This window comes from Capra hircus, chromosome 10 (genome assembly GCF_001704415.2).
Source record: "Capra hircus breed San Clemente chromosome 10, ASM170441v1, whole genome shotgun sequence".
In the NCBI taxonomy this organism is placed as follows: domain Eukaryota; kingdom Metazoa; phylum Chordata; class Mammalia; order Artiodactyla; family Bovidae; genus Capra; species Capra hircus.
Genome location: NC_030817.1, coordinates 67,789,364 through 67,805,549, shown reverse-complemented (window position 1 = coordinate 67,805,549; position 16,186 = coordinate 67,789,364). Strand labels below are relative to the sequence as shown.

Here is a 16,186-nt window from a genome sequence, read left to right as displayed (position 1 = left end):
ACTGAAACTAACAAAACCGCAATGATACACAGCATTCCACGAATTCACTCCTCGAAACAAATATTCATCACTGATATTTGGAAGTTAAAATACTAAGCAAATCTACTCAAATTATTTGTAGCCATTCAAACTAATTTCTCTTTTCTTCTGAAATCAACACTGCTTTCTGGATAACCATAACTACCATAACTAATAATGGCATTAGTTATTAAAAATAATGTATTTTATAAAAGTACTAATCCCAACAATGATCTGATAGAAACATTAACAAATATGTTCTTACGTTAGCATGCTCTTAACTGACCCATCTGTGACTTTCAAGGATACCTCCTTATCCTACTATATTTTGAACTGTATTACCTTTATATTGAGGTGTTTAGTAAAGATTATTTTCAGCGTATTCTCCAAGCCTCACCTGGTTTGAGTTTCTCTGGAGGGCTGAGTTTCACATGTTGGTCTTCAGATGAAAGGCTCACACTGACGCCATACAGTGGATCGTCCAAGAAAGAGGGCCTTTTCAGTCTCCCAATGCCCAGAGTCTTAGACATAAAGTAGTCTTCTGCATCACCAATAACCTTGTCCTCAGAAAACTGAAGGCACTTCACATTCTCTGCTTCAAGGAGAAGAGCTGGTGACGTGTGATGCCCAGTCAAGGCTTTGGTGAGAAAGTAGCCTCTGGATGTTTCACATTCTCCATTCTCGGGCACATTTATGTCCTCCACTTCAGTGCTCCTAACCTTTGTTTTTGACCTGTTTAATGACTCAGAGAGAATAGATCCAGAAAGTTGGGGGAACTCAGGTGTTATATCCTCAATGTCTTTCTCTTCTCTTTCTGGAGACAGTCTAACTGTGGACTTTTGTTTGAACGAGCATTCATCCAGAAGACACCTTAACTGTTCCTCAGAGAGAAGTGATGTTGAATCTAACTGATGAGACAAACCAAAAGTTTTCAGTCAGTTGAATGAGCAAACACATTTATCTCTGGTAAGCTTTCAGTAATACAATATAAATGCAAGTAACAGAAAATCCTTTACACAAAACACCCAAATAGTACAACCATTCATTTTAAACCATTCAAAAATGCAGGGGAAATGTACAACACACCTAGAGAAGAAGCTTAGAATCAATCACACATACTAAAATTCAGGAAAAGTCCCATGACACCGATGGAAACAAATTACTGCACCAAATTAACCACTAACACTCTACATACAGTAATAACCTTGGGCTGAAATGAAGATATTAGAAAAACCCTTCAATTTTTAAGTCTTGGGGCATCAAGCAGGGTAGTAAGTAACCACTTCTTTGATAGAAAGAAAGAAATTCTGCCACGATATCTAGTTGGTGTTTCTCTGTTTCCTCCATTTCTGGGTATGAACCCTATCACCACCCAATTCCTTAACTCAGGCAAACAGGGTGGATTAACCTGCCCCTGGGGATTCACCACTCCTATGTCTGTCTACAGCTTTCAGTGGACAATACTACGGAAGACAGAAAAGGAAGGGAGAGGGGGTGATGCATCCTGAGATGTGCAGTGGCTTCCATGCCACAGGTCCAGACAGAGGCCAGGGGCATTCCAACAGCAGTGCACCCTCGGAGGAGGATTTGATTATTTAATCTGTTTGTAAACATTATCAGGATTGATTGTTTCAAACAAGATACTAAAGATTTCAAAACCTTTTTTTCTCTTCCAGTAATGTTCTCAGGAAATAAAATTAATCAAACAAAATTAAAGAGCTATGCGTTGTACAAGAATTCAACTGAACAGCATGCCACCTGAACTGCAACAATGATTGGAAAAGAACATGATTGAAATATATTGAAAGACACTGAAAAAACTTCTCCTTCTTTAAAGAATTAGCACTGTACCTGATTTACATAGTAGATTATCTAGGATAACATTAATCCTCCTTTACAGGGGAGTGAATTATTTGACAACAAGAAATCCAAATAAAAAAATTTTTAAAAAGAAATCCCAATAAGAAAACCTAATCATGACTTATAATGACCTTAACTTTTACTTCAATAAAGTAAAACAATTTTATTGGTCTAATCTGTAGTACACAGTAAGAATTAACTGAATACTCTGCATTTACAAAGTATTGGTGGGGAGCTATCATGGAACTAGTACAGTTAATTCCCCATAATTGTGTAATGCCTCTAATGTAGCTAACAAAAAGTAGCATGTAAAAAGAACGTCATATCATGCTTTTAAAATATATCATATGTTTTAAAATTATATTAACTTCCATATATTAAAAACCAAGTTTCATACTGGCAAGTACCATTAAGAGTTTGAAAGTAACAAGAAATTATCCGGGAATATATTCTTAATAATCATCTGGGATTCAAAATTCAGGTAATTCACCTTAAGGTTAATGTGCATGACAAAAAAAAAAGGAGTTGTAGCTTTTCTAAAGAAAAAAAATAAGAGTTGTATCATATATTAGCAAATCCTACTTTTAATCACTAGACATTTCAGGTATCAGGATGTAGCACTTTATCCATTAGTAGCAGCATTTCCTTCACCCAACTATGTAAAGCTAGACAGCTAGAAAATGAGAGCAGTCCTTACATGGTACCAGATAACTAAAATACACCTTCAAAAGCTGCTTATATAAAATTCCTTGCAATGCATAAACAATTCACTAGGATTTAGAAACGGTCCACTGACTGTTATCCTCAGCAAACATCAAACCAAAGGTTTAACATAGGAAATTTCCAGACCTTAGAAAAAAAAAATCAGTCCATCCTGGAGCAAGAGGGTGAAGGAATATGGAAGGAGGTGTCTGGGAGGAAATAAAAAAGGGGGCAGTGGAAAATTGGTAGATTATCTGATACGTTTGATCACGTCCCCAAATAATATTGATAGGATAAATGCTTAGAAGTTCCAAAGATTTATTTAGCTAGATACACAGAAAATTAAGTCAAAGGAAAAATAATTGTGAACTCTGACAAAACAAGAAGCTATATGAAAAGAAAGGAAAGGAAGTTTTTCAGAGAGATTACAGAAAAATAAGCAAAAGTATATAAATATTAACTCTACGACAAACAAAAACAGTTATACAAGAAAGGATACTATAGAATACTACTTACAAGCACTGAAATTGGAGCTGTGATCAAAAATCTCCCAAAAAACAAAAGCCTAGGACCAGATGGCTTCACGGGAGAATTCTATCAAACATTTAGAGAAGAGCTAATGCCTCTCCTTCTAAAGCTGTTTCAAAAAACTGAAGAGGAAGGAACACTTCCAAACTCATTCTATGAGGCCACCATCACCCTGATACCAAAACCAGACAAAGACAACACACAAAAAAAGAAAACTACAGCCCAATATCACTGATGAACATAGATGCAAAAATCCTCAACAAAATTTTAGCAAACAGAATTCAGCAACACATCAAAAAGCTCATACACCATGATCAAGTTGGGTTTATTCCAGGAATGCAAGGATTCTTCAATCTACGCAAATCAATCAATGTGATACACTACCTTAACAAATCGAAAGATTAAAAAACATATATGATAATCTCAATAGACGCAGGAAAAGCCTTTGACAAAATTCAGCACCCATTTATGATTAAAACTCTTTAAAAAATGGGCATAGAAGGAACCTACCTCAACATAGTAAAGGCCATATTTGATAAGCCTACAGGAAACATTATTCTCAATGGTGAAAAAGTGAAAGCATTCCCCCTAAGATCAGGAACAAGACAAGGGTGTCTACTTTCACCACTATTAGTCAACATAGTTCTGGAAGTCCTAGCTACAGCAATCAGAGAAGAAAAAGAAATAAAAGGAATCCAGATCAGAAAAGAAGAAGTAAAGCTCTCACTGTTTGCAGATGACATGACACTGTACATAGAAAACCCTAAAGAAAGTATCAGAAAATTACTAGAGCTAATCAGTGAATTTAGCAAAGTTGCAGGATACAAAGTCAATAGACAGAAGTCACTTGCATTTCTATATAGCAACAATGAAAAATCAGAAAGAGAAATTAAAGAATCAATCCCATTCACCATTGCAACAAAAAGAATTAAACATCTAGGAATAAATTCACCTAAGGAGACAAAGGAACTGTACACAGAAAATTATAAGACACTGATGAAAGAAATCAAAGATGACATAAACTAAGATATCCCGTGTTCCTGGGTAGGAAGAATCAATATTGTGAAAATGACTATACTACCAAATGTAATCTACAGATTCAATGAGATCCCTATCCAATTACCAATGACATTTTTCACAGAACTAGAACAAAAAATTTCACAATTCATATGGAAACACAAAAGACCCCAAATAGCCAAAGCAGTCTTGAGAATAAAGAATGGAGCTGGAGGAATCAAGCTTCCTGACTTCAGATTATACTACAAAGCTACAGTCATCGAGATACTATGGTACTGGCACAAAAACAGAAATATAGACCAATGGAAAAAGATAGAAAGCCCAGAAATAAACCCATGCACCTATGGGTAGCTTATATTTGACAAAGGAGGCAAGACTATACAATAGGGCAAAGACAGCCTCGTCAATAAATGGTGCTGGAAAAACTGGACAACTACATGTAAAAGAATGAAATCAGAACACTTCCTAACACCATACACAAAGATAAACTCAAAATGGATTAAGACCTAAATGCAAGACCAGAAACTATAAAACTCTTAGAGGAAAACACAGGCAGAACACTCGATGACATAAATGAAAGCAAGATCCTCTATGACCCACCTCCTAGAGTAAAGGAAATAAAAACAAAAGTAAACAAGTGGGACCTGATTAACTTAAAAGCTTTTGCACAGCAAAGGAAACTATAAGCAAGGTGAAAAGACAACCCTCAGAATGGGAGAAAATAATAGCAAATGAAACATCTGACAAAGGATTAATATCCAAAATATACAAGCAGCTCATGCAACTCAATGCCAGAAAAACAACTAACCCAATCAAAAAGTGGGGAAAAGGCCTAAATAGACATTTCTCCCAAGAAGACATATAGATGGCTAACACATGAAAAGATGTTCAACATCGCTCATTATTAGAGAAATGCAAATCAAAACCACAATGAGATATAACCTCACACCAGTCAGAATGGCCATCATCAAAAGTCTACAAACAATAAATGCTGGAGAGGGTGTGGAGAAAAGGGAATGCTCTTGCATTGTTGGTGGGAATGTAAATTGATAGAGCCACTATGGAAGATGGTATGGAGATTCCTTAAAAAACTAGGAATAAAACCACCATATGACCCAGCAATCCCACTCCTAGGCATATACCCTGAGGAAACCAAAATTGAAAAAGACACATGTATCCCATTGTTCACTGCAGCGCTTTTTACAATAGCTAGAACATGGAAGGAAACTAGATGTCCATTGACAGATGAATGGATAAAGAATTTGTGGTACATATACACAATGGAATATTACTCAGCCATAAAAAGGAATGCATTTGAGTCAGTTCTGATGGGGTGGATGAACCTAGAACCTATTATACAGAGTGAAGTGAGTCAGAAAGAGAAATATCATATTCTAACATACATATATGGAATCTAGAAAAATAATACTGAAGAATTTATTTACAGGGCAGCAGTAGAGAAACAGGGGCTCTGTATCAACCGAGAGGGGTGGGATGGGGAGGGAGATGGGAGAGAGTTTCAAAAGGGAGGGAATATATGTATACCTGTGGCTGATTCATGTTGAGGTTTGACAGAAAACAGCAAAATTCTGTAAAGCAATTATCTTTTAATAAAATATTTTAAATAAAATATAAAATATTATACAAGGAAAAAAGAGCTGGTTGGAATTTCATTTTAATATTTCAAGTTATTATTTTTAAATTAGTTTTATTTAAAATGTTGAATAGCACTTTTATTTTTATATTTTAAGTTACTTTAAATTTTCTCAAAGTAATAAAATGCTAAAGAAATAACTGTTTAAACGTTTAAGCAAATATGGTAGCTCCTTGTCCCATTTGTCCCCACTCTTTAGTTTTGTTTTTCAGAGTCAACCCCTTTTAATTCCTTAGAAGTTTTCCCCTGCCATTGACTTTATATACTGTTTCTTAATAGTTTTCTTTCCTAATTGATCAGTTTTGTGTCAATACCTCACATTTCATGTCAATCATACAATGCTACTGTATTATTACATCCATTACATGCTGACTTATTTTAACAGTAGCCAAAGATTTAACTTTGTTACTTCAAATATCCCTTCTCTTTCCTACCATTTTTCCAAAATAGTCAAATCACAATTTTTGGCTACCCTGGTCATCACTATTTATATTAAGACTTGTGTTTCCTATTAATTTCCTGTTTTGAGGATCTGTCTATTGGTGTGAGTGGGATGTTAAAGTCTCCTACTATTATTGTGTTACTGTCAATTTCTGCTTTTATGTCTGTTGGTGTTTGTCTTACGTCAACCAGCTATATCTTTGGGTATCAGAAGCCTATCCAGATTTCAAGGAGCCTGAAATTTACATAAATAAAAATTTATATAAATAAAAATTTTTATTTTTTATTGTAGCAGGGGAAAGGTACTTCTTTAAGAAAAATAATACAGAAGTACAAATAGAGAATAGGTACGAGAGTGAGTTTCTTTTTCTTTAGAACGTGAAAAGATCACAGCATCTTAATGGAGGCTTGGAAAATCAAGTTCATCTCTTATGTTATCTCTTTGGATCATTTACCAAAAATGCTTATATAGAAATGTTTCCTGATTACAACCTAGCTTCCTCTCCCCACTCAAGGTTCATACAAGAGAAGGGCCCTGGAGCTTAAGCCTCCCTGGGTCCATAGTACATCTACTCCTGAGTGCTCCAAGATAAAGCACAGAAATCTGGAGGAGGGCATGCCTACCCACTCCAGTATTCTTGCCTGGAGAATCCCATGGACAGAGAAGCTTGGCGGGCTACAGTCTACAGGGTTGCAAAGAGTTGGACATGACTGAAGTAACTAAGCACGTGTGCGTGCACGCACGCACACACACACACACACACACACACACACACACACACAAATACACACAGAGAAATAAGGTCAACTACAATCACCCTGATCCTCTGTGGGAAGCAGTTCAATGGGAAAGAAAACATAGAAGACTAGAACTTGGGCTTCAGTCCAAGCTTTCCCACCTTGTTCTTGTCACTTAAGGACCCATTTCATACAGCTATGAAATAGGGAACTGAAGAACTCTGCATTAACTTCCAGCTCCAAAATTTCTTTTTTGTGAATAACCACTCCAAAATTAAAAATAAATATAAGAATGAGATGTTCAATTGTACCTCAGAATGTGACCTGGATAGAACTTATGAAGACAAAACATCACAAAAAGTGAACTTTTATTTCTTGAATTTCTTCACAATACCAATCTTGAATCCAAAAAAATGAAAAATTCTCTAGTCTCAAAACATTATAAGTAAAAGTGAACCAAGTATATTAAGCCTGCAGATTAAATTAAATTAATCACAGTGTTTCTGAGTGGTAATATAGCAGACACAACACAAGCCACCACAAGCCACCTTTCTCATCTTTCGATTCTCTGCAGAGCCTTGCCCATAATCTAAGCTCAGTAAATCAGTATTGTGGGAATCAAATGAATTAAGGTTGCTGAGTGTTTTGAAATGGCTAAGTACTACATTACTATAAGTTATTTACAAGTGCTGAATGGGACTAAACTGGGTCTTATAACAAATATCCCTAATGACCCTTGATAGTGCAGGGGCCATAATCCATATCCTTCATCAGTTTGCTTTGAAACTCTGACCTAATGAGCTCCATTAGCTGAATGACTCACTGTGCAAGCACAGTCAAGTAACCATCTGTTCAAGTCCTCACCTCAAAGTATTCATCTTTCATGCCAGCTCTAATTTTCCAGTATTTCATAAACAAGTTATTTATTCATGCTATTCCTGTCCTTTATGAAATTCACCATAGAGCATTTCAGTCTTCATTTTTCCAGACCAGAGCCCAATCTATTTTCTCTCCTTCTATGAAAGCCCCTCTTTTCCCATCCTCATTTCAGTAGCCTTTTTATGGATCTTCTTTCTTGTTTTAGTCAAAACAGACACACTCCAGAGTCAAAGAGTAAATGTACTCAATTTTCTCATTAGAAAAAAAATACTATAGACCACTTGTGGTGTTAGTTCTCACGCATCTTGCTGGTCTTGTTGGCACCCCAGGTGATGTCTTACAGAATAATAACCAGCATTCACTAAGCACCTACGTTGGGCCAATACTGCGCTATGCACCTTACATGTATCAATTCCTTAACTCTTCATAACAAATCTATGTAGATACTATTGTTATTCCCATTTTATAGATGAAGAGCTAAAGCAATAAGAAATTAAGAAAACTGTCCTTGGTCATACAACTAGTAAGTGGTGGAACTTGAATCCAAGTAGTCTGGATCCGCCTGTATGTTTAACTACCAGGCTACACAGCCTCTCACCAGAAATGAGTTCTCCCTCTACCATTCTCTACATGTCCTTTTCCAAACTGAGCTTTCTTCTTCAGTCCATTCCCTCAGATATTAAAAACTCTTCCTGTAGATTATTTCACTTAACTTTGGATTTTATTACCCACACTAGCTTAGTATCTTACCCAGATTTACACAGTGTCCTCTCCTTCAGTTCATTTCAGGGAGAAAAAAAAAAAGACAACCTCAGCTCCATTCCCAGGGTGCCCACTGTTTACACTTCTCCACCCATATAAACACCAGTTTGTTGTAGGAGCTAAATCTGATGGGGAGTGCAACTTGAAGTTGCTGGAGAGGGATCAGACTGTGGATTACCTCACCCTCATCCCTGCCTCCCATGCTATGCTCTGTATCTGGAGTTTCCCCAGCCATAAAAATCTCTACTCATCTCACACTGGATTTATTGACAAGGCAATCAAAATAACGTCTCCAGTACAGATAGCCAGAAAGTCAAGCATTATAAACTAGCAAAGGCAATTTTGTCCTTTGATGTAAGCTCATGTCTGATGTGGATTTTCCCGCCCACAAATGTTAAGTTCCTGAAGACACACCCTATAAAGCCAATACAATTATCACAAATGAAAAAAGGGTGGAAAACCGGAACATCCTAAATGATTAACAGCAAGAGTATGGATGTAAACAGCTTTCAATGACATCAAGTTCTACTTTATCAGAAGCAACTAGAAAACATTCCAATATACCACTATATAAGTTTACAACTCTTTGTTGCAGCCATTGCTGGCAACACCTAAGTAGTGGTGTAATCAAAGGTTTTTAGCCACAAGGAACAGAAATCCTTATCTCAAAAAAACAAGGTAGGGAACGATGAACTAATTCTTTAGCTTTTGCTTGTCTGGAAAACTCTTTATTCAGGCAGTAGAGGTGAGTACTGATGAAAGATCCAAGAAGTCATCTCATGGATGGTTTGCTGAAGCCACCAACAAGCAGGAAATGAACTATCAACAGGCCTCTTGGGGTCTGGAGCTGAGAAGCCCCCAGGAACCAAAGTCATCTGCTTCATCTTGTTCTCTTACTAAGTCCCTGTGTTCTCAACTGCTTGTTCAATCCATCCTCTTCTCTGCAAATCAGCTTTCTCTGTTTATTAATGGTTTCTGCTCTCTCACAACCTCAGCTTGACCAGGTAGCATGAATTAACTCTTCTCTGCACTCAACACGACGTTACGAGTCTAACACCCATCAATGACTGACCATGGTCTTTATGTCCATTAGCTCAAATTTTTAAGCAAGATAACTGAGTTGGTCATTGACCAGGTGACAGACTGACCGTGTCAGTTTCAAGTGTTCAACCACTCGTCCAATCACCTGTGGTGAGGGTCACATGGTATGAACTTGGCCATTCAAGTCCATGTTTCGGGGTAAGGGGTATTTCCCAAAGAAGAAGGCATGAGCAGAGAGGGATCTATTGATCACTGTGCAACTTTTGAAATTGCCATTAAGTAAATAAACAATAGAAGGGGCCTGACATTTAATAAAGTATAAAGGATTAAGAATCAAGGTGTTGCTGAACTTCACCAATCTCATTCAGTCTGAGCATCCATTGAATAGCTCACTGAGATATAAAAGCAGAATTACTTGTCAGAAAATAATCACTTGGGATAGAATATTAAGACTTATAGTTGGACTACAGAATAGCATTTGCAAGTTGACACACCACCCATCTGCTCATATAGGCTCAGCAGAGTCACACCACTAGTTGCGGCTCTTAAGAGTAAAGTCTAAAAAGATGATGAGGGTAAGTGATTAGTATTCCGTTTAATGTCTGCATCAACCAGGATGCAGTGCCAAGGATTCATAGACGGAATGAGCTTATTCATCCTGCCCCCCTTAGCTCCTTTCCTCTTTATCCTATTCCTCCCCTTTCTCTCTCACACCGAGACTGCCCCAACTCTGGCAGGTACAACACTCTTTAGGAGGTCACAAAGGTCCTGGGGGCCAAGCAAGATCTGGTATATTTTCACTCAGAATACTCAGTTGTCCAGCCAGAGGAGAATCTGAACTCTAGTTAAAAGGAAAGCAAAGGTCATTGCCAGAGAAACTATGTAAAACATTCGGAATGAGGGCTGAGGCAAGGTTGTAAACAGGAAAATGAGTCAGCCCCCAGGTCAGAAGCCGGAGAATCTGTGCATAGAATAACACAGAGTGTGAAACAGGTCAAGACGAGTGGTTCGGAAGTGAGTTCATGAATGTTGCAGTGGTGTTGGAAGCCTGATTTGATGCAAGGCCTGCATGTCAAAGTAACTATGTAGCATAGGACACTGCCCTTGCCCGGGCCACCTATCTTCCCCAAATGGCTGGGCGAGGCAGGGCCTGGAAGGGTCTGCCTGATGCGTTTGCTCAATGAAAGGCTGCCATGCCCCTGAGCACTCAGTGATGGTTTTTTCCCAGCCTCGGTACCAGAGCTGCTCTCCATGAAATCAGGCTTTCTGTTTCTAAGAGGATGAGAAGGGTGGGATGCCAGTAGAGTCCCAGTGTATAACGGAAGGGTGGGCATGGATGGGAGGAGCTAGAAGCAGGGTACAGGATTCTCCATTCCTCCACTTTGAAAAGGGGCCAGGAACTGAGCTTTAGTTGGGGACACAGTCAGAAGGGTGCAGCTGGAGAGCTAGATCGACTTCACAACGTTGGTTTATAAAACAATGATGGGGAAAGGGAGCTCTCATCTTTCCATTCTGGGGGAAAATTGTCATTTGAGGATTGCCAGCAGTTGCTATTTTCTAGGATAGAAACAATAGATCCACTTCAATCAGATTCTCTTTGCACTGAGAAAGACATTGGAACAGCCCCTCTTTAACACATCTGTCACTTTCTTTGCAGAAACAAGGCTTGGGATCCAACTCCACAGCTGGAAAGAGCCTGGCACTCCTGCCCTACATTCTCAGCAAAACAAAGCTTAACCAGGACGTTGTTGGCAATGAGGTGGACAAGTCTGCACACAATGCATTTTTTTCTGGTCACAGGGGGCTGGACCACCCACCCACCCCGCACTCCCTGGAGAAATAAATCCTGCATGTCACTTTTAAAACCACCACGTCTCATTGCTAGGCAAGATTGATGATTTATTGCACAGTAACAGTTGTGAAAATCATTTGCATGGTTTTCTCTACTCAGTTTGAAGTTTATCTTTACTATGCAGAGATAAGTTGGGTCAGAGGGGGTCATGATGGTGTCAGAAGTCAAGAAGGCCACTAACTATTTAAATGCTTAAATGTGGGCCAGAGTCCAGATCAAGCCTCACCCTTTTGTCAGAGGTCAGCTGGGCCTTGAGTCAAGTTAGAGAAATTTGGTATTATCAAAATAGATAACCAATAAGGACCTACTATATAGCACAGGGAACTCTGCTCTGTAATAACCTAAATGGAAAAAGAATAGATGCATATATAACTGAATTACTTTGATGAAACCTGTACATGTGAAACTAACATTGTTAATCAACTCTACTCCAATAAAAATAAAAAACCCAAAAAACAAGAACCTAAGGAACCTCTGTATACCCACAGGGCTGCCTCTCTAAAACTTTAAATACTTCTCTTGATATCATCTAAACTTCCCATTAAGGAGAAGGTGATCTCAGAACCCTGTCTCTGTCTGGGATCTTCAACATGCGCTGTCTAGGCTAGCCTGCAGGCAGAGGTGCTGTGGTCAGTACAGGACCATCCCCAACAAGCGCTCCTCTAAGGTCAGGGGAGTATATCCAACAGGTGTTGAGGAGGATAACTGACCACCACTCACGCCCAGTCCACAAGAGCACAACAGAGGCTATCTCTCGGGGTGCTGAAACAAAGTGGAGATACAGCATGGCCCTAAATGCAGCACCTGGCCGCCTCACAAGGCCTGTCAATGGCTTGAACAAAGCCTACAGGCTCTGACCAAGAGGACTTTTGCTTTCCAGAGAGAGCAGCCATCAATGCCACATTCATCAGCTGCTCCGAGAACAGTTCTTCTGCCTTTTGCTGTGAAGGATCTCATTATGGTAGTATTATCTAGACAGCCCCAAGCAAAGAGAACACTCAGTTGGACCCCACTGGTCACCAAGCAGGACCCTATGCAGCCTTCCCAGAACAGCCTTCCCTCCCCCAGGTCCCCTGCAGGTCTTTTGTCTGTAGAAAAACTTTAGTCAAAGATTAAGTTTAATCAGAGAAGTGGGGGAAAAAAATGCAAAGGCAAAAGAAAACAGTCAAACAGGACCAAACAGTAATAGTTCAGCCATTAAACAAAGTCAAGGATCTTTAGTTCCTCCTCAAGGACTTCATATAATATTCTGAGCCACGTCCTTAGAGCGGTTTTGCAGGTACCGACGCCCCCACCAGGTAGAAGACGTGAACTGTACTTTGCCACAAGCAAAGATCTCAGACTGATTGTAATCAGAAGATTGATGATGGTGACTTCCTATTACCTCACCTCCAACCAGTCAGAAGAAGGTCCATGAGCAGATCACATACCCCACAAACCCCCTCCCTCACTCTGTCTTTAAAAAGCCTTTCCCTGAAAGTCTGTTGGGAGTTCAGGTCTTCTAAGCACAAGCTGCCCCGGACTGTTTGCTTGGTGCCCTAGAGCGAACACTGCACTTTCCTTCACCACAGCCTGCCATCAGTCAATTGGCTTTACTGTGCCCCAGAGAGCAGACTCAAGTTCAGTTCCATAACACAACCCACACAAGTGACATCCCTCAGAGAGATGCCCCAACCCTGGGAACTGGAAAGGAAAACTATTTCCTTGAATGTACAAGAAGTTTCCTAGCAGCACAGACAAGCCCAGGGACCAAGTTGCACTGGCATTAAAATGCTCCAGTACGACTGTATTCAGTTTCTCCATCACGAGCTGTGCATCTGCCTGAAGCGGGGCGGAGCGGATCTAACAAGGCTGGTGCTGCCCCCACAGCTATAGATTCAGGCATGCTATTGATGCCACACTCCTCCTGTCACCCTCAGGCACATCGCACCCCTCTAGCCACTCATCCAGGGCTGTCCTCCTGAGGCTGAGTTGTAACTTGCTAATAAGGTGGGAGATGCTCAGCTGGCCACTTCCACGCTTGTGCAAATTAGTTGGCTCTTAGAGCAGATTTTGACCAAGAGTGGAGAAAATCCTTTCCCTTCCTCCCTCTGGGAGGACTGCCCTAATATGCAGCCCCCGTATGGATCCCCTCTGAAGACATCCCTCAAGATGAAACAATCAGCTATAATTGCTGTGGCCAGCTTTACTGACCCTACCCACTTCTGCTTTTCTGGTGCTACTATAGTCCATTAAGTGACAGCTTGTAAGTTTCAGGCTCTGCTCCCCCAGACTGAGACAGGCACAATAAGCCACAGCTTCCAAGTCTGGGCAGGGCTCTGGAAGTGGCAGCTTGAGCTGTGCAGGATCAGCCTGGGAGCAGTGGGGCAGCAGCTCCGCCCCAGCCTCTACAAACTGGTCAGAGGCTGGCAAGGCAGAGCTGGCTGGGCACAGACATTGCCGAACTATGGCCAGCACTGTCAAGGTCACAGGAGGCAACGTAATGCTTTGGGATCCTTGGGGATTATGGCTTAAAGCTGGTTCCTACTACCACAGCAGAGCACTGCCTGAGGGATCAGCTCACAGGAGAAAAGCCCTGGAGTCCTGGGAGGACATTTGCCCAGGGCAGTCAGAGAGAGCACAGCTGGAGGGAGAATATGAACTGGAGCCAAGGGGAGACAGCTGAGGTTTGAGTGTCAAGATAAACAGAAAATGACCAACAAGCTGTAAAAGTGGCCACGGTATGGTGTTTCGTACAAAGTCACATTCACTGCCAAGACAGGGGAGGTCTGCCTTCATTCTGGGTGGGCAGAGTTCAAGGCCAGGCTCGAAAGAGAGTTAAGCAGGAGCAGACCCCTCCTTGTCAGCAGTTACTGATGGATCAACACGAAGTGCTGGGCGAGTTGTGCGAATATGTGGCATTTGTCCTCTTCTTAAACACATCTCCAGCATCCTTTCTCCGTGTTGTTTTCCCACAGCTGCTGACATTCCATTTGGTAAAGTCCTCCCAAGTGAAGTGTTCTTAGGCTTCATGCTAGCTTTCTGGGGGGTTCGGGGGGCGGGGAGCAACAGAAATCCCCAGGAGGAGAAAAAACACCTTTAACAGCAAGAGTAGGAGCCTGAGGTTGCCGTTTCTGAGTTTAAACCCCAGATCTCTCATTCCCAGGTGTTCCATTTCATATTGGGCAGAGTACTCAATTTCTCAAAGCCTCACATGTCTAAACTAAAAGTGAAACACTAACAACTCACTGACTCCTAACAACTGGTCATGAGGAGTACTAACAACCGATAATAGGCAATGAGAATGAGATACAGGTGTGAGGCTGCTGGCACGGCACCTGATGCAAAGGAGGACGGATTTCAGTCCATGTGGGAACACAAGGAGAAACACTAAACTTGATGATTTAAAGAGCAGGGGCTAGATGACCCACTTATGAAGTTGCCTACTGAAAACTGCACATCCCAACTTCCAGTGGCCCCTACCCACTGAGAGTCTGTCTGGAGTACCAGGAGTAAAGCTTTGCAGATTGTGTCACGGTGGTTGGCAAAGAGTGAACTGTCCTCTAATGTCTTCATATGGGGCTACAGCAACCATCAGATGCCAGGAGAGGACACACGCAAGCAAGAGGTTGAAAGTGAATCTCCATCACCGCTGCCAAAGCTGCCACTTCAAGCAGATGCTCTAAAGTCTTCAGTACCAGAAAGCACCGCAGTAACCAAAAAGGACCAGAGAGGGGATGGTTTCATGACACTTTTATCAGTGCTCAAAATAATCAATGTCCAGGACTCAAGATGAATTTTGTGAAGTACAGGAATGTAGGTGAAATGGGCTTTTAACTGCAGAGGACATGTTTCCCTCTCACCAATGTCCCCTCCTTGCTCTGCTCCCTGCCCTCGGGCATCTGGAGACCCCACAGCTGTCTCCTCAGCCCTCTTACCTGAGCACATGCCTCTCTAAAAGTACATCAATTCCAAACCTTTTTAAATGTCTCACCGCCCTCCCATCACAACTTACCAGTGCTGAGATGTTTCCTCATTACTCCCCCTCAGACAAAGCAATCTAGGTTTACAGATAATCCTCGCAAGGAGCAAGCTCTTCAAATAGAATGATTTAGTCCGAAGGGGCAATTCTAAGAATGGGAATCCAGGCCCCACAACTGGACAGTAGCAGATATTTGGGCGATCCCAGTTTTAGCAGCCTCAAAGAAGTCACACAGTGAGGCCTGGTCTAGCTATAAAGTGGTCAGTCTGTCTAATCTCATCAGATCTGATTTTCCTCTTCTGTGCAAATCTAGGGCCAGAGAGTTAACTCCATGTTTAACTTGATAATCAAGGAGAGTTTTTTTCTGGTCACAAATGGGTGACCTGTAGCTTTTCCCAGGGTTTCAACAGTGCTCTTCAAGCTTTACCCTGTCTAGACATGTATCTGAAACGTCTAATTACCCCATACATTCTGCGTGGCACACAAAGCCCGACATCATTACATAAACATGAAGCTCCCTATTAATATTGCTGCTCAGTGAACTGTCCTTTTACATTTGCCAATCTGAAAGTGAAACCGCGCTATCACTGAGACTTAGGATAATGTGCTGGGAACAATAACTGCTAAGTTTTGCTATGACCCAAACTGTGGCAGCTAAATTCTCCAGAAAGTAAACAAGACAAATCCATGTAGTAAACTGGACCCAAACTCCTATGAGTCTAAACTGCTTGAT

At 40.8% G+C, this 16,186-nt stretch overlaps 1 protein-coding gene across 1 annotated transcript in view; it reads right to left on the bottom strand.

The window, feature by feature from the left end:
* The window catches only part of LOC108636858 (fibrous sheath-interacting protein 1-like), a 31,611-nt gene extending 15,662 nt beyond the window's left edge, over window positions 1–15,949 (bottom strand). The window contains exons 1-3 of the mRNA XM_018053767.1: window positions 15,922–15,949; window positions 13,695–13,948; window positions 416–926 (exon numbers count right to left, since the gene is read on the bottom strand). Coding sequence (XP_017909256.1) covers window positions 416–926; window positions 13,695–13,948; window positions 15,922–15,949 — 793 coding nt within the window. The remainder of the gene's footprint in view (window positions 1–415; window positions 927–13,694; window positions 13,949–15,921) is intronic.